At 39.3% G+C, this 17,087-nt stretch overlaps 1 protein-coding gene across 2 annotated transcripts in view; it reads left to right on the forward strand.

Moving 5' to 3' along the window:
- Positions 1–17,087, forward strand: part of LOC112104192 (synaptotagmin-like protein 5) — a 95,550-nt gene that overhangs the window by 15,163 nt on the left and 63,300 nt on the right. For both annotated transcript variants that reach the window (XM_026649994.1, XM_026649997.1), the window contains exon 2: positions 6,458–6,673. In XM_026649994.1, coding sequence (XP_026505779.1) covers positions 6,458–6,673 — 216 coding nt within the window. The remainder of the gene's footprint in view (positions 1–6,457; positions 6,674–17,087) is intronic.

A 17,087-nucleotide genomic window follows, 5' to 3' on the forward strand; every position in this document is an offset into this window, starting at 1 on the left:
TCACACCTTTCTATTCAAAGGGTCAACCAAGCACCGTTTGGGAATCCTGAGATACCAAGACACACACATTATCACAGAGGAGCAGAGAGGCAGGGCTAGAACTCACTAGTGCTTGTTCAGGTTATTAATGATAGTTTGTAGGTAATGGATGAGCTGGAGAGAAAAGCAAGAATCCAGAAACTCAGGCTGGTGAGTATCTAGAAAAAATAAAGCCTGTGGACTCTAAGCAGTTTTTCCATGCACTGGCTTTATTAAACTCCATGAGTACAGCTATCTATGTATATAGATTCTGAAATAGCGCTGCCTGTTGCTAAAGCAACTTCAGCAAAAAAAAGTTTTCCATCACTTCAGAGAGTTTACTTATGTGGAATGACTTACTGAAGTTGGGCTATTTCTTTTTATAATATTTATGAATAAGGATTTTTGTCCTGACGCTTTATGTTCACTGCATACACACAGAGAAGTTAGATAAAAACATAAATATTCTTGCTGGAAGCAGGGCCGGCTCTAGGTTTTTTGCCGCCCCTGGAATTGTGCTGCCCCAAGCACATGCTGCTTTGCTGGTGCCTAGAGCCGGTCCTGGCTGGAAGGTTGCAGCGTAACACTATGTTATTTCTTAGAATTCAGAGCAATAACACACAAGGACCCCAAATCAGCAAGAGACGATGAGACACTACTTAACCCAAACTTGCTTGAAGCAGTCTCTTTCCATACTCACTCTGATAGATGCTTTCCTACAGAGCCCTCTAGCCTGCAAGCAGGACCAAAAAACCCTTCTCTTGCAGTTCCTATGCAGTCCTCAATACATCATATTGACTATTCTCCTTTTCTGCTGGACAGGAGGGGGGGGAAAAAAAGCTTTCATTAGCTGAAAGAATAGGGTTTTATGTATGTTCTGCTGTACTTTGTAAGACGCAAGATTAGAGCTGGGCAAAATTTTTCATGTGAAACCTTTTTTTCACCAGAATATGCAGATTCACGTCAACTGAAACAGTTTATGAATTTGGGTCCATTTTGGCATCTTATTTTATTCAAATAAAGAAAAAAAATGAGAAATGTTGAAATGGTTCATTTGCCATTTCAGCAACTAAACGTGTTGACTTTTTATTACAAATTAACTTCCAATTTTATTTAAAAAACAATTTAAACATGTTTTAAAAGCCTTGACATTGAAACTAAACATTTTGTTTCAAGTCAACCAAAATGTTTTGATTGACATGAAATTAAACATTTTTTGATGTTTCAGTTCGCTGAAAACTTCAAAACATTTTTGTTTTGGGTTGACCTGAAACAATTTTTTTTGTTCAGGCTTTTTGGGGACTTTCACCTGAACAGAATATTTGGTTATTGGACAATCCTACTTGAGATATTCTTCAGATGTCAGCTCGGACCTGCCTGCCACATTCTATAAGTGAACTTTGTTTAGTGTTGTAAGAAATAATTACAACTCTAAACAAATCAGTAAATCTATTTATAATGCAAAAACACCGGTTACAATTCTTAAAGTGAAAGTATATAGCAAGTGGAGGACACTGTAATGGCAGTGCACTTCACAAACAATAATTGTGTGTATGGAGCAAATACATACTGAGACACTTGGCAACCATTGTACAACCATTTGAAGTGACATTGAAGATACCAGAACACTAAAATATAAAAACCAACACAAAGCCAAATAAGGTGACCCATAAAAATCTCCGTCCACCTTCTTAATGACCAGTGCTAGCAGTAATTGAAATGGAAAGCATCTCCACGGGGGGAACAAGGTAGTGTTTGCCAGGGCTTATTGTGCTGTAATTCCTTTGCCGTTGTGTAGCGCCCTATAAACAGAAAGGGATACTTGTCTATGGTTTTGCAAGCGCTGGTGGATCACTGGGGCCATTTCACCAACATAGACATGGAATGGTCTGGGAAGGGGCATGATACTCGCATCTTTAAGGAGACAGATCTGTTCAGAAAGCTGCAAGCAGAGACTTTCTTTCGGGACCACAAAATAACCATTGGTGACGCTGAAATGCGAATAGTGATCCTGGGAGACCCAGCCTTCCCCTTACTCCCATGGCTCATGCAGCCGGACACCTGGACAGCAGCAAGGAATAGGCTGAGCAGGTGCAGAATGGTGGTTGAATGTGCCTTTGGCCACATGAAGAATTGCTGGTACAGTTTCCTTACTAGGTTAGACTTCAGTGAAAGCAATATCCTCATGGTGATCGCTGTCTGCTGTGTGCTCCATAATACCTGTGAGGCAGAGGGTGAGAAGTTTCCACAAGGGTGGGGTATGGAGGCGGATAGGCTGTCTGCTAATTTTGAGCAGCCAGATAGCATGGCAATAAGAAGAGCTCCGCGTGGAGCAATGTGTCTCAGGGATGCTTTAAAAACCCGATTTAGTGATGACCCACAGTAATGTGTTCTGTTCTTGAGTTGTGCCTTCCCATACTGTGAACCTTGCTGTGCTTGCTGGGTTTCTGTCTCCAGCAAATCTGCTCTGTTTCCTTAGTTTCCCTGGACCTCTTCTTCCCCTATTGTGTGATGTAGTAAAGATTATTTCATTCTCAGGACCTTGACTTTTATTGCACAAATATATTGGAAGTGAAAGATCAGGAAAATAATGTAACCTTGGACAGTCTTTAGAGTAAAATTAGAAGGGGGAAAACACCATAATCTTGTCTTTTAAATACAGTGGCCTTGCCTGTCAAAGATTATTGTATGTGCACCTTTTATTGCTAGTACCCTCCTCTGGTGTGGAGTGGGAGGGATATAACTTTTGCCCCCCTCTCTTCCTGGAATGTTTGGGAGATGGGGAGGGGAAGTACGGCGATGCAGGAATGCCGTTCTGCAGGGGCTGCAGAGGGAGTCTAGCCTCAAGGTGTTTCTCCTGAAGGTCAACCAGATGCCTCAACATGTCTGTCTGTTCCTTCAGAATCCCCATCATCTCCTGCTGCAGGCCACCTCATTCTCTTGGGCTGCTGTCTTGCTCACAGAGCAGAGAGCGTGGAGGATTTCTCTCTCTGAAAGTGCTCGGTGTCCACTGTCCCAGAGGCGGTCATAATCTCATTAAACACATCATCCCTATTCTCTTTCGCCTTTGTCTTATCTGAGAGAGCCTCTCCACCAGTGTGGAGGATGAGCTGAAGGCCACACTTTCAGCTGTAAGCCAAGGAAAGCTCTCCATGCTGAACAAACTGGAATTGGGAACTCAAAAGTTCCTGGGGCTTTAACAGAGGAGGGGCTGTTCCCTGTGTACCTGGCTGCTGAGCAGAGGAGTTGAAAACATTCACCAGAGCGGTCACAGTGGAGCACTGTGGGACACCTGGAGGCCAGTAAAGTAGACGTAAACAATGCACTGTCTACACTGCCTCTTCGTCGACCTAACAACATCAATTGAAGCGCTACATCTGTTGTGGAGATGGATAAATTAAGTCAATGTAGCAGGCGAGTTATGTTGGCGGAATGGACCTGTATACAGACATTATTAGATTGATGTAAGCTGCCTTACGTTGACCTTCCTGTGTAGGGTAGACCATGCCTAAATGTTGTTATAGTAGGGATACAAGTTTCCCACCAAAGTGTTAACAAATAGACATAAATTATAAAAAGTAATAGAGAATGTACTATTTGGATGAAGCATAATCCTGCTCACACCAAATGTGCTTTTCTACCAAATAAACTAAGTAGATTAGAGCTTGAAGAATCAGAATTTGAATTACTGTGAAATAATTTAGTTCGTTTATCAGTCACATCATGATTTTAAACAATATATGCAGTATATCACAGTGGAGAAAGTACTCCTGGTGGATGGTTCATGGTATTCACCTCTAGTCAGCTTCTTTTCATACAGGAACCACATAGGCTATTTAATGAGTGAAGCGAAACCAAAGAGTAATAAAGAACTATGGACCTCATATACTTTCCTGATCCCAGCACCAGGCACAACTGGTGCAGAGAGGCTGAGGCTGCTATTTCAGCCTGTAAGCTAGAATAGCTGTGCTGTGCTACAGTCCCAGACCCTGGAACTGGGTTGAGTGGTAGAATTTTGCTTTCTCATGGAGAGACCTTAAAAATGCCCTTTGAATGTGAAGTTGATTTTGCTTAGTAATTAAAGTTAACGATTGCCTTTGCATCTATGGAAAGATCCATATACAGATTTCAATGGGAGGTTGTACATATGGAGAAATACAGTCACTTTTCAAAGATTAAATTTATATCCTGCAGATTCTAATAATTTCTTGTCTCTAGTAACAATGTAATAGTATATCAGAACTAGATATTATTTAAGGTGAAATACATAATTTCCCCCCTTTAATTACTTTTAAAGTGTTGCATATGTGACCAGTGTACAAGCTCCATAAATCTATACACACTGGTATAGAAGATGTCTTCTAATTTTAGACACACATACAATATCATTATAGTACTCTTAGTTTTTTCTTTTACATGTCTCTGTACATTGGTATACTAGCTAGTTCTGTTGTATGACTTCTGAAAAATAAACACCAACACCCTTAAAACATTAGTGGTGACTAGCTCTGGAAAAGTAGGCTTGACGGCGTATTAGGTCATGTTTGTTATGATAGAAGTTGTTTCTTCAGTAGCGATCTGTGATGTGCTTGGTGTTTGCTTGAGAAACTGCCTGCTAGCAGGTGTTGAACCTGCTGCAAAAGGACTAAGGAGATTCTGTTCAGAAGCAGGTGACTCATTGTCTGTCTTGTTTGAAAAGGGGAGGTTGGAGTGGTAGTTTGGGGGTGGGGCAGAGATCAAGAATGTGGGTTGAGGGAGGAACCCTAGGAGTAGCATGCCCAGGGAGAATGTTTGATTTGATCATTTACCTTGTTGCTTACTTTATTATTAAAGCTCAGGAAGAGGGTGAGTTTGTATTTTACAGATTGTGTGAACAGCTGGGGAAGGGGTCTGTGCACACGATCATTTTAATGTTTCATACCCACTATTGGTCTCACTGATTCTAAGCTATCGCACATTAAATCACTTTATATACCACTATGTTAGGCACCCAATGCTAAGCTCCCCTGGATGAATACTGATAAAGGAACAGTGTATTTTGAGCCTATTATACTTGTTTCAGAAAAGAAAATCAAAATTGCAATCAGCCCTGCTAGTTAAAAGAAAAATAATTGAAGAAGCCAAAGCAGTGTTGTCTTAATTTTGTCTTAAGTTCACTGGTATCAAAACCTATAACACCATGTATGTTATAAAAACAACAAGGAGTCTGGTGACATCTTAAAGACTAACAGATGTATTTGGGCATAAGCTTTTGTGGGTAAAAAAACCACTTCTTCAGATGCTTATGCCCAAATAAATCTGTTAGTCTTTAACGTGCCACCGGACTCCTCGTTGTTTTTGTGGCTACTGACTAACACAGCTACCCCTCTGATACTTGATATCATGTATGTTATGCCATTCTCCAAATATTTATTGTGACATGATAAATGTATCCTAATCAGATACATTAATAATTAATTTTCCTCAATTAATTTGATAATAGAAAGTAAAAAAGAAATAGTTCTTCCTCTTTTTCTTCTGATCTATAGAAATGATCAGTTCCTGCACTGTTCAATCTGTCACTGAACCTTTAGGCTCATAATCGTCTGTGTGTTTGTGGTGGTGGGAACTTAACTGGCTTTCTTCTCTGAATAAGTACTATTTAATCAATGTCTCAGCATAATGTTAGATGACACTGTGGATACTGGAGATTTTTCTTCCAGATAACCTTAGAGCAGATGCCTTGACCACAGGATCTGTATTAACTGCCTAGTATTTTTTGCAAGGACAGTCATGTTAAGAACATAAGAAGGGCCATACTAGGTCAGACCAAAGGTCCATCTAGCCCAGTATCCTGTCTTCCGAGAGTGGCCAATGCCAGGTGCCCCAGAGGGAATGAACAGAGCAGGTAACCATCAAGTGATACATCCCGTCGCCCATTCCCAGCTTCTGGCAAACAGAGGCTAGGGACGCCATCCCTGTCCATCCTGGCTAATAGCCATTAATGGATCTATCCTCCATGAACATATCTAGAAATGTTAACCCAAATGTCCTGGCCAAATTTATACTAAGGCATTTACATTTTGCCTCCTTATATATACCTTGCAGTTTCCAGTTGGCTAGGTTATACTTTTTCATAGCTGAAAGTATGGTGGTGTTGTGACCTGCTAAATAACTGGTGCATTTTATCTTATGTAGGGCTGCATTTCAGTGTGGGGTGGTTGTGTAATTAGTATGTCTGTCTGTAAAGGGGTTTGGTGTGAAAATATAACTTAAATTTGCATAGCTCTTCTTTACTGTTGTCTTTTATAGTGCTTAGCACTCTTATCCTGTTATCATTTTATACACATTGCCTAGAGACTCTGTTACTTGAACCTAAGAGGATACAGAATATTACCATGAAATGTTATGATCCCAGTGGTATCTCAGATTTAAAGTGCCCTCTATTTTTTATTTCCAGGAAATTGAAGAATGAGTTGTTGGAAGTGAGACGAAAAGGTGGAAACCGCCATTGCCGACAGGACCGCGGCAGGGTCTGTGTTCGCTGTCAGAAAAACCTGGGCTTAATCTTTGACAGGGGGGACCAGTGCCAAGAATGCAAACTCACAGTTTGCAACAAGTGTCGTGTTTTGGGAATTGATGGGAACTGGAAGTGCACTGTGTGTGCCAAGATTGCGTAAGTTCTGAAGCTTTTGTAAATATGGAGTTAGAAGCCATCTGTGTAATAAATACGTTTATGCTGCTTCTGCTGCTGCTTCCTCACTCTTTAACACAAGGGCATAACACAGCAGGCATAGAAGGGGAAAGGCTTATTTTAGGTGGCTTATATTTTCAGCAATATTTATTTCATCATCTTCTCTTCAGCACCTGCTTGTTGTTTTTGTTGTTGCTGGGATTTTTTGTTTATTTGTTTTATGGCTTTTTTAAAGAGTGCTCCTAGCATCACAGATGCTAAACCACAGGTGTGAATGAGCTGAAAATAAGTGAAGATTATTGTTTTGTAATACATCTGTTTACATTATAAAGGAACAGACCTAATAATTGAATAATATTACAACTAAAACTACGTAAAGTCCCTGGATGTTCAGTCTAATATGATCTGTTATTTTGCAAAAGAGAAGGGCTGCAAAAATAAGAGTAAAAGTACTTTCAGCAACACTTTTATTCTTGTCTCCTTAGCCTCTGTTATATTAACACCTCCACATCTGTTAAAAAGGCTTTAATGTAAAACATCTCCCCATGCCTATAGAATTAGATAGAGTTCTGAAATGAATGGCATTCTGTCAAATGTACAGGCAAGTCAACCTTTGCTTTTCTGCTGTTAGAATATAGAGTGTGGTATCAAATGTTGCTAAGCAATCCTCAGTGCAGTCATTATTAAACAGAATTGCATATGAGCACTTCAAAGTTACAGCATGTCTGTATGTATTTTACGGCACCACAGTATCGCTTGCTTAATCTGCTAGACTGATGTATCAGCATTACGCATAATTTTACTTTTACTATACAATTCATAAAGTACCGTTTTACTCCTAGATTTTTTAAATGTAGTGAACAGGTTCTTATTACAAGCAGGTGGTATCTATTTGTATATTCTGAACTGTGCAGAAGGCATTTTGCAGACAAGTAATGATAAATTCCTGCCCCAAAGAGATTACCATCTAAATAGACAGTGTACTAATGAAGAATGGGAGATGGGATGCAACTAAGAACACTGTGATTGGACAGTGAAGATTTTCATACCTTTTGATACTGCCACAGTTCTAGTTTGGATTTGTTCAGTTGTATTTTCAGACATCTTATTTAATTTTTTTGCAGGGAAGACTAGGGTTTTAGGCATTTTGAAATAATTGCATTCGAATGAGGAGAGGGTTATGTGATGGCAGGAGAAGGGAGAAGGCGCCGATATGAGTGAGAATATGACATGAGGGAGCAGTTAGTCATGCAGGTTGCGTGGAGTGAAAGAGGTGTGAACAGAGGGGCAAAAACCTCTTAATGTTATTTTTCAGTTATGTGGTGTGGATCTGTATAAGGGGTCTAATTCCTTCATGGTAGTTTCATTGTGCTTGGATCTTGGCAAAAGTGGGTTTTTTTTCTCTTCTGTAAACTAAATTTAATTTAGTACTCATGGAAGATTCCAAATTTGACCCCCCTGAAGAATGAAATTTTGTCTATCCATAAGACTGATACAGCACGAGCAATAGCTACTCAAGCTTCTCTATCCTGCTCCCACCAATATGACTTAGCCTTTCTTTTGAAAGGGACCACCTGTAGGACTGAGGGGGCAGTTTAGACACTGCTCTTCAGTGCTTGGCTCTTTGGTCATCTAATTCTTGACTTTTCTGCTGAAATGGTCACCTGTGTACTATTAACTTCTATTTTGGATGTGTAAACCTATCCGCTATGAAATGAGATCACCCAGCTCTTCGCACATAGGACATTAAGCTGCTGTTGGACAAGAAAGACCGTTAGTCGTTACCCGTGTAGTCCATCATTTTAATCCATGATCTGTAGGTGAAAGGCTCAGTATCTCATTACGCTTGAATCATCCATTTTTTTCTTCAGTAAGCTTCAAAAGCATTTCTCTTCAAGTCATTGGAAAGCCTACTATGGTACAGCAAAGTATTGTTATTGGTGCGTTTACTGAAAAAAATATCTATGCTTTTCCATCATGGCTGGACATATGAGTGTATTGTAGAGTTTCCCTGATCTGAGTAGATATTCTAATTTAAATGGTTGCCAAAACACATAGCCATGAAAGAAAATCTGAACATCACCTGTCAGTTACCTCTGTCTCTTTCTTTAATAAACTTCCTTCCATCTTTCACTCCTCTTGATTTCCCTAGTTTGATATCTCAGTCCTGCCTACCCATTATGTCAGAGGTAACCATGGCATTTCCTGTGCAATAAGAAGACATTTTGTCATGTAGTCCATGACAGATTTTCAGCACTATTCTAATACTTACAGTGGCTTTCCATTCAAATGTCAAAAAATCTGGAGAAAGATGAGGCAAATTATGAATACACTGCCTTTGTCTGCAAATTATTTAAAAATTCTTATAGTTTTAAAAAAAATGTTGTAACTACTTATCAGACAAATGGAAAGAATAATATTGTAGCATCAGAGTATCTGGAGGAAGGAGGGGAGAGACCATGTCGAAAAACGCCAACAAAACTTTTGTACAGTCAAACCACCACAATAGCATCTACTTTCCCAGAGTTGGCAAAAGGCAGCTCCAACTCCCCCAGAACACTACTTTGTTTTAATTGCCCCAGCCTCTCTCTTAAACCACACTTGCCTTCAGCCCCACTAATGGGGGGAGGGAGATGGCCATTACAATACATTCACTACATTCTAGAACCCTCAGAAGAAAAATCACCTAATGAAGAACTTCATCAAACTCTCTGGATGGAAATTTAAATATAAAAAAGTGAGAGATCCTCAAGCATTTTTAAATACAACATAAAGAAACCTAACTTTATATGCAAATTGTATTCCAAAAGAACTATACATCATTAGAAAACAGATAATGAACACTATTATTCATGATCAGGAACAAGAGAATTAGTTATCTTGTCATCTGGAGCATCCTCATTTTAATTGGCAGAGATCAAGGTTGCAAAAGTACCCAGAAATCATGAAATGCAAAGCTAAGGTTGCCCCACATTCTTAATTCTGCCACCATGTGTAATACAATGTAGTTAAGCTTGGCAGAATTCAATATTTTGTGAATATAATTTTGACGGATAATATTGCTGTTCATTTTTAAGCATTTTTCCTCCAAATTTTATCTGTTTGAATTTTCACAGTTGAGGGAACTTGGGGGGAGGGCAGTAGACCTTGATATTCAAAAAGTTAAACTTTTATATCCATTAAAACACAAATTGTCAACATCACATGTCAAAATATTAGGGTTTGATTTAAGGATATTTAATTTGTATAAGTTCTCAAGCAGCATTTTTCATACTTTGCCTATCTTTACATTTTTTACTATTATTGATGGAAATGTTTTTTTGCTGGTTTGTGTGTGTACAGTGAAATCAACGTTTACTGACATTTACTGATAAAAATCTAATCATATCAAGCCTAAATATAGTATTTAGTCACCTGTTCATAAACTTAATGTCTTCTATAGTTTTAATCGCTGTAGTATTTAAGTACTTCCCTGGATAAATTGAATCGGTATTGTGAGATCCCTAATGGATTTCAAAGAGTTTTCTCTCCTTCTCGCCTTCCTGCATAAGGGCCAATTGTCATCAATAGTTTTCTCAGATGAATAGTAACTGAGAAATGTTTAACCTTGGATTGAAACTTTCCATTTGAATAGGGTTTTTTTGGTGTATTTACTAAAATTTTGTCAATAAAACTTTGGTCAGTTTGTGTTTTAAACACACCTGTTTAACAAGGTGCCAGCGATAGGTTGGGGAAAGCCCTGTTCTGCTGTCAAAATGCCAGGAAGCTTGGTTTGAAACTTCAGGCTATAAATATTCCTAATTATATATGTATGGCCTATATCTTTTACTCCTGTGGAATGAATAAATAAGTGAGGTTAAATGCCTGGACAGCCAAGTTTCCATAGCAGTACATAGCAGAAATGAGGAGCTTTATCTGCATCTTTGAAATAAGTATTCTGTCTCCAAGTAACAGGAAAAGTCATCAGTAATGTTAATTACTTTCCATAGCACACAGCGAGCCTAAAAACAGAGAAATTTCAAACAAGTTAACACAAAAATCTTCCTTGTGGTTCTTATTGCTTTTAATTTCAGTGACTCTTCAGTGACAATTTGCCTGGTTCTCTCTCTTTTTCTTTTATTTTTATTTTTTTTTAAATAATTACACAATTTTTTTTTCTTTCCTCAAAAGCACATTGCAAATAGTCTGGGTGGAAGCAAACCCACAGAAAAGTGTGTGTGTGTGTGTGTGTGTGTGCACGCGCGCCTGCACGTATGTGTGGGTGTATAAGATGGTGGATTGATTGTATAGTAGTTATCAACAAGAGTTTTATCAGCAGGAGCTAATCTCAATAACCATAAACTGTAGCAAGTTACCATAAGTAAAAGTTCTGATCAGCCCCAGCTTCATCATCCAGTTTACAGAGCCTGGGTGTGGAGCCCTGCCTCCCCTAGGTGTTCTCCTACCTCTGGTTCCCCATCAGCCATTCACATAGCTTTTCCCTGAGTAGCTGTGCAATGGGAGATGAAAGGGAAGCCAGAGTTAACTACTCTGCTTTACTGGGGGTCTGGTACAGCTCTTGTTCTCTGTCACAGCACACAGTTCTGTCAACAACCTGCTTGTCCAATTGAAACTCTTCTGAGGTAAATTGTAGAGATGGATGAATTTCTGTCCCACTAGAAATTCCACTATTTAGACATTTGTTTTCATCCTGAGCGAAAAGCTAAGAAATATTTTGATGTGGAAATGTTTTGTTGCAGTTCATCTAACCAAATCGAAATGCTTCGTTTGGTTCAACGTTAAACGGTGTCTGCCTGAGCTGCCACAATGTCTTACAGGGGTTGTAGTTCAGGTGCCCCATGTCCCCATTCTCCTATTTGGGCTAGACTCAATGACTGGACTATATTTTTTATGGTCTATTCCTGTCCTGGGCCTCCCTGACTAATGTGGCAGTTCCACAGAGGGGAGACTGAAGTACGTGAGGCACCCAAGCTACGACACTCATGAGGCACTCTGGCAGCTCAGACAGACACAACTTAATATGAAAGTGGTCCAAACCAAAATGTTTCAGTTCACTTCAGCAAACCAAAATGTTTCAATTCAGATTGGCCCAACCCAAAAATGACTTTTTTAATGTTTTCCTGATTGAAAATTCTCTGCAAAATTGACATTTTCACACAGAAAATTTCTGTTTTCTGGAAACCACATTTTCCATTGGAAAAAATATTTCAGTAGAAAATTCCTGATCTGTTCTAGTAAATGGGTAGCTTCAAGTGCATAGTCACTCTTGTAAAGAAAAAGGGGGAAACCTCTGGGATTATCTGGCAATTTAATAATTAGGAAACACACCAGGAAGGGGAAGGGAAGGCTGAAAAATATCATATTTAAATTTAAATGGGCATGGACACCCCACAGAGCTGTGTTATGCTTTAGTTCTAGAGGAGTTTGCTACCAAACGCAACCTCCCTTGGCAGGAATGGGTAGGTGATAGAGTTGCAAAGGACTATAAGATGTTTAATAATTGCTCACACTATTGAGCCATTTAGTTCAGGACACAGGACTATGTAGATTGATTACTAATATCTGATGATTCAGATGAGACCCCAAATAAAATGTACAGCACCCAGCTGATTCAAGTACATCAATGTTATTACAAGGAGTGGGGGAGAAAAATTGTTCTCTTTATCCTCTGAGGATAGGACAAGAAGCAATGGGCTTAAATTGCAGCAAGGGAGGTTTAGGTTGGACATTAGGAAAAATCTTCCTAACTGTCAGGGTGGTTAAGCACTGGAATAAATTGTCCAGGAAGGTTGTGGAATCTCCGTCACTGGAGATTTTTAAGAGCAGGTTAGATAGATGCCGGTCAGGGATGGTCTAGATAAAACTTAGTCCTGCCATGAGTGCAGGGGACTGGACTAGAAGACCTCTCGAGGTCCCTTCCAGTTCTACACTTCTATGATTTTATGATTGTGCATGATTTTCTTTAAAACATTCCCAGTCATTTAAGATAGGGGTAAGAGCAAGCAGACAGATAAAGTTATTGCTGTCATACTCGCTTGCTCACTAAAGCTATTAGTCGCAATACACTCTATCTGGCACTACACTGGAGAACCCATCCAAACCTTACTTTGACAAAATGCATTGAAAGGGTATTCTTTATCACTACACTTGCTATTGAGAATGCCAGAGGTTGGCTTTTGGAGGGGTGTAAGTAAAAGAATATCATGTTTTCATATGTGAATTTGGATCTCAGGTCAGTTTAAAAAAATACTCTAAAAGCTTTGGTTTGGTGTCCCATTAAATATAGTGAAAAATTATCTAAGTCATACAGTGCAGTTTGGTCCCACGTCAGGACTGGGAGAAAGAAAAATAGATTGCTAGGAAAAACACTCCCATCTTGTTACAGTTATCAGTGTCTGAAAATAATAGAGTGCAAGAGACAGTTTCATTTCTAGTTCTTCAGTTTTAGTTTTGGAATGTGAGATGCAATTATTAAATTCAAACTTCAAGACAGATTTAGGAATTCATTTTATATTTTGAATGAAAAAATATTTGTGTAGGTAAATGGATCTGATGCTCCTAAAGGAGATAAAGGATTAAGCTACTGTAACCTGAAGCCCTTTCCGTAAATTGTTCACTATAAATTGAAAGTGGTAGTATATGGGTGTCTGACGGTTAACCCTTGGACTCCCTTGCCTTGTTAGAAGGTAAGTATTTTCTATACATATGGTCTATGAGATATGAGCTTTTTAACAATCAAGGCTGCTGTGACTCAAGATCCTAAAAAAAAATTTGCATTGATGATGAAAAAGACAAAGATATAAGGTGGTGACACTGAGGTTTCCAAGCCTGTTCAACCTGTCAGTTGCTATGACTGTCTACTTATGATTTTCTTTCACTATGCCTGGCATTAGACTTGGCCAGGGAAGTCAAATGCTTGGTAAGGATTCATATGTCCTTATTCTTCACATTTCATGCAGCAGATGATGGGTTTTACTTTTATTGTTTACTTCAGGCATGTCTGTTCAAATCAATGTTATGAGTCGAACTATTTTGAACCATCCATAAACTCTGTAGCTGTGTTGAAGGAGAAGAATGGGTTTAGTCTATCTCACAGGAAAGCAGTTCTAAAGTTACTGAGGTATAAACTTTTATTACAGTGCTTTTCTTAAACATTACCAATCAGGTAATGCTACAATCTGAATTGGGCACCAGCTTCCCAATGTAAAATAGCATCGGAATTGTAACTGTCAACCTTCTTCATGCCTCGCACCACTTTTGAAAAGGAAAAAAGTATGTTCCACCAACTATATATTAAATACATACTTGTCATGTTTATGTCAAATTTGTCAGTTTCATGAACATATAAAGCTAAAGTGATGGTAATGATGCATCTAGATTTTAAAATACAGTAGCTTCTGCTTAATATGATCAATTTGGTTAGAGTGGTGAATGAAAATACAATTTATAGTTTTTAGCTGTACTGTCACATAGTTCAAGTCCTTCATAATACTGCACAGTCACATGGTTTCTTGCCTGCTCAAACCAGCATGAAATGGCTTCTTTAACATCTCCACTCCATCTCTGTTTAGCTTTCAATTTGCATTTTCAGGAACAGTGACCTAGCAAGCAGGAATTAAGTCCTTAATAGTCCTTAATAGCTGCAGTGCTGCAAGCTACCTTAGGAGCAAGGGCCTCTGCAGGTGGGCACCAGCTCCATAACAGTGTGAGCTGTAGTGCTGCTAGTACAGGGGTAGGCAACCTATGGTACGTGTGCCAAAGGCGGCACGCGAGCTGATTTTCAGTGGCACTCACACTGCCCAGGCCCTGGCCAACGGTCCGGGGGGCTCTGCATTTTAATTTAATTTTAAATGAAGCTTCTTAAACATGTTAAAAACCTTATTACTTTACATACAACAATAGTTTAGTTATATATTATAGACTTATAGAAAGAGACCCTCTAAAAACATTAAAATGTTTTACTGGCACGCGAAACCTTAAATTAGAGTGAATAAATGAAGACTCGGCACACCACTTCTGAAAGGTTGCCGACCCCGTGCTAGTAGCTTCTGCAGCAGGAGTGTCCTAAGAAAAAAATCCTTATGTGGAGGTGTTAGATGTGTCATGTAAAGGATCTGTTACAATAGTTAACTCTTCCATTCTTTCTCATAAATGGAAATTAGGTTATTTTATTTAACAAAGTAGCAGCCCTCATCATGCTTCAAATAGCTGGATGGCTAATTTTCAGGCAACCAATTGGCAAACCACCCAAAACTCATCTGCAGTCCACCAGTGGTCTGCGGGTCATGGATTGAGAACCAGTGAACAGACAGGATTTGCTTATTACCAGGAATCTGTTAGACATGTAAGCAGTCATGTAGATCTCACAATGAAGTTTCTTCCAGATGAGAAGGATGTAAACCACTAAACAGGAGAGTTGTTAAATCTCACCAAAGCACTGCCCAGCCCTATTAATGGTTTAATTTAGATGAAACATCCCAAGAGCATTTGTTGCCAAAAATAAATTGGAACGTCTGTCAGCAGCTTCTACTTGTTTTGCAGGCAACACAAATTATATTAGACATTTGCCACATCCAATAAGATCCAAATGTACATTTTGCATTTATGCGCCATTTGGAGGGAGTATTGATGATTCAGTGAATTGCCTTTTCTGATTAAATGAACTGTTCTTAGCTATCCTATGATCAGCTTCTCACAGTAGCATTATTGCAAGTTGGGATGGTGGTGGGAGTCTGGCATTACAATTTGTTATGAATGGAATAGCCAAAAATACTGTAAACTCTGTTTTTTGAGCCTTTTATTTGACAACCCACCATGCTCGTATAGAATGTTATGTCTAACATCTTTCATGCATTATATAACATTCTTTATAATTATTTAAAAAGAAAACAGAAAAGATTCTCCTTCTTCCCTCCACCCCCCCACGATAAATTGAACAGATAAAGGGGAAAAAATTGTGGGCCAAATTCATTGCTGGTGTAACTCATTGACGTAACTGGAGTTACATTGATGGGAAATTTGGCTTAAAATATCTCCGAGGCTTAGCCTTAAGCAAAGAGCATCTGCTTCACAAACCAAATAAGGAAGAGTCCTAGTTTTGAAGAGCATCACAGCGAAAGGTTCAGGATGATGTCAACCATTATTCTACTCTTGCATTTTGTATCACAGACAAAATCATCTTTTATGCCAGTCTGTCTGTAATTTACCGTATTTATTAATGTGCACCCAACAACAATAAAAAGGGCCTTCAGAACTCTAAGAGCCCCTGATGCAAGCTACAAAAACAAAAATTAAATTAGGTTTATATGATCCTCACCTGCCATTTACCTAGCATTGGTGACTTCAAGGAATTCTAACTAGCTAGCAAGTACTGAGCCTGTTGGGTTATCCAAGAGTTACTCGTCCATTTTCATTTTCATTCCATACTTCTCCAGATTCTGCTGTGTTAAGGGTTTGCAACTAAAATAAGTATCTGTACTATTACCTGATGATTCCTGAAGGATCTACTCTCCAGGGTAATCTCTCCACTAATCCTCATTGATGGGGCTTTGCCTGTTTCTGTATTGTGACTAGAGACAGCCCCAACACTTGTATGGCAGTGCAGGGGATGTTGGCTTTACCCACCTGGCAAACCACTGGAAGTTTTTAATGAGGCTAATGAAGACCTTAGGGATAGTAGCAGGGTGGCTAATGGGAACATGAATATGGAGGTAGAAATGACCACATCCAAGGTGGAAGTCAATCTCAAACGGCTTAATGGGATTAAATCGGGGGCCTGGATAATCTCCATCCAAGAATATTAAAGGAACTGACACATGGAATTGCAAGTCCAATAGCAAGGATTTTTAATGAATCTGTAAACTTGGGGGTCAGATTTTCCTGGATGTGATAGCTGACAGATTTCTTCACCAAATAGTGAAGTTCTGAAACAGCCTTCCAAGGGAAGCAGTGAGGGCAAAACACCTAACTGGCTTCAAGACTGAGATTGACACATTTATGGAGGGGATGGTATGACAGGACTGCTTGTAGCAAAAATCCCCAATGGCCAGAGACAGGACACTAGATGGGAGGGCTCAGAATTATTACAGAGAATTCTTGCTCAGGTGTCTGCCTGGTGGGTCTTGCCCACGTGCTCTGGGTCTAACCGGTCACCATATTTGGGGTTGGGAAGGAATTTTCCCCTGGGTCAGATTGGCGAAAAATGTGGGGGGGGTTTGCCTTCCTCTGCAGCATGGGTCACGGGTCACTTGCAGGTTTAAACTAGTGTAAATGGTGGATTCTCTGTAACTTGAAGTCTTTAAATCATGATTTGAGCACTTGAGTACCTCAGCCAGAGGTTAGGGGTCTATTACAGGAGTGAGTGGATGAGGTTCTGTGGCTGCAACATGCAGGAGGT

The sequence above is a fragment of the Terrapene carolina genome, unplaced genomic scaffold (assembly GCF_002925995.2).
Source record: "Terrapene carolina triunguis isolate 2854851 unplaced genomic scaffold, T_m_triunguis-2.0 Scaffold24, whole genome shotgun sequence".
NCBI lineage: Eukaryota > Metazoa > Chordata > Testudines > Emydidae > Terrapene > Terrapene triunguis.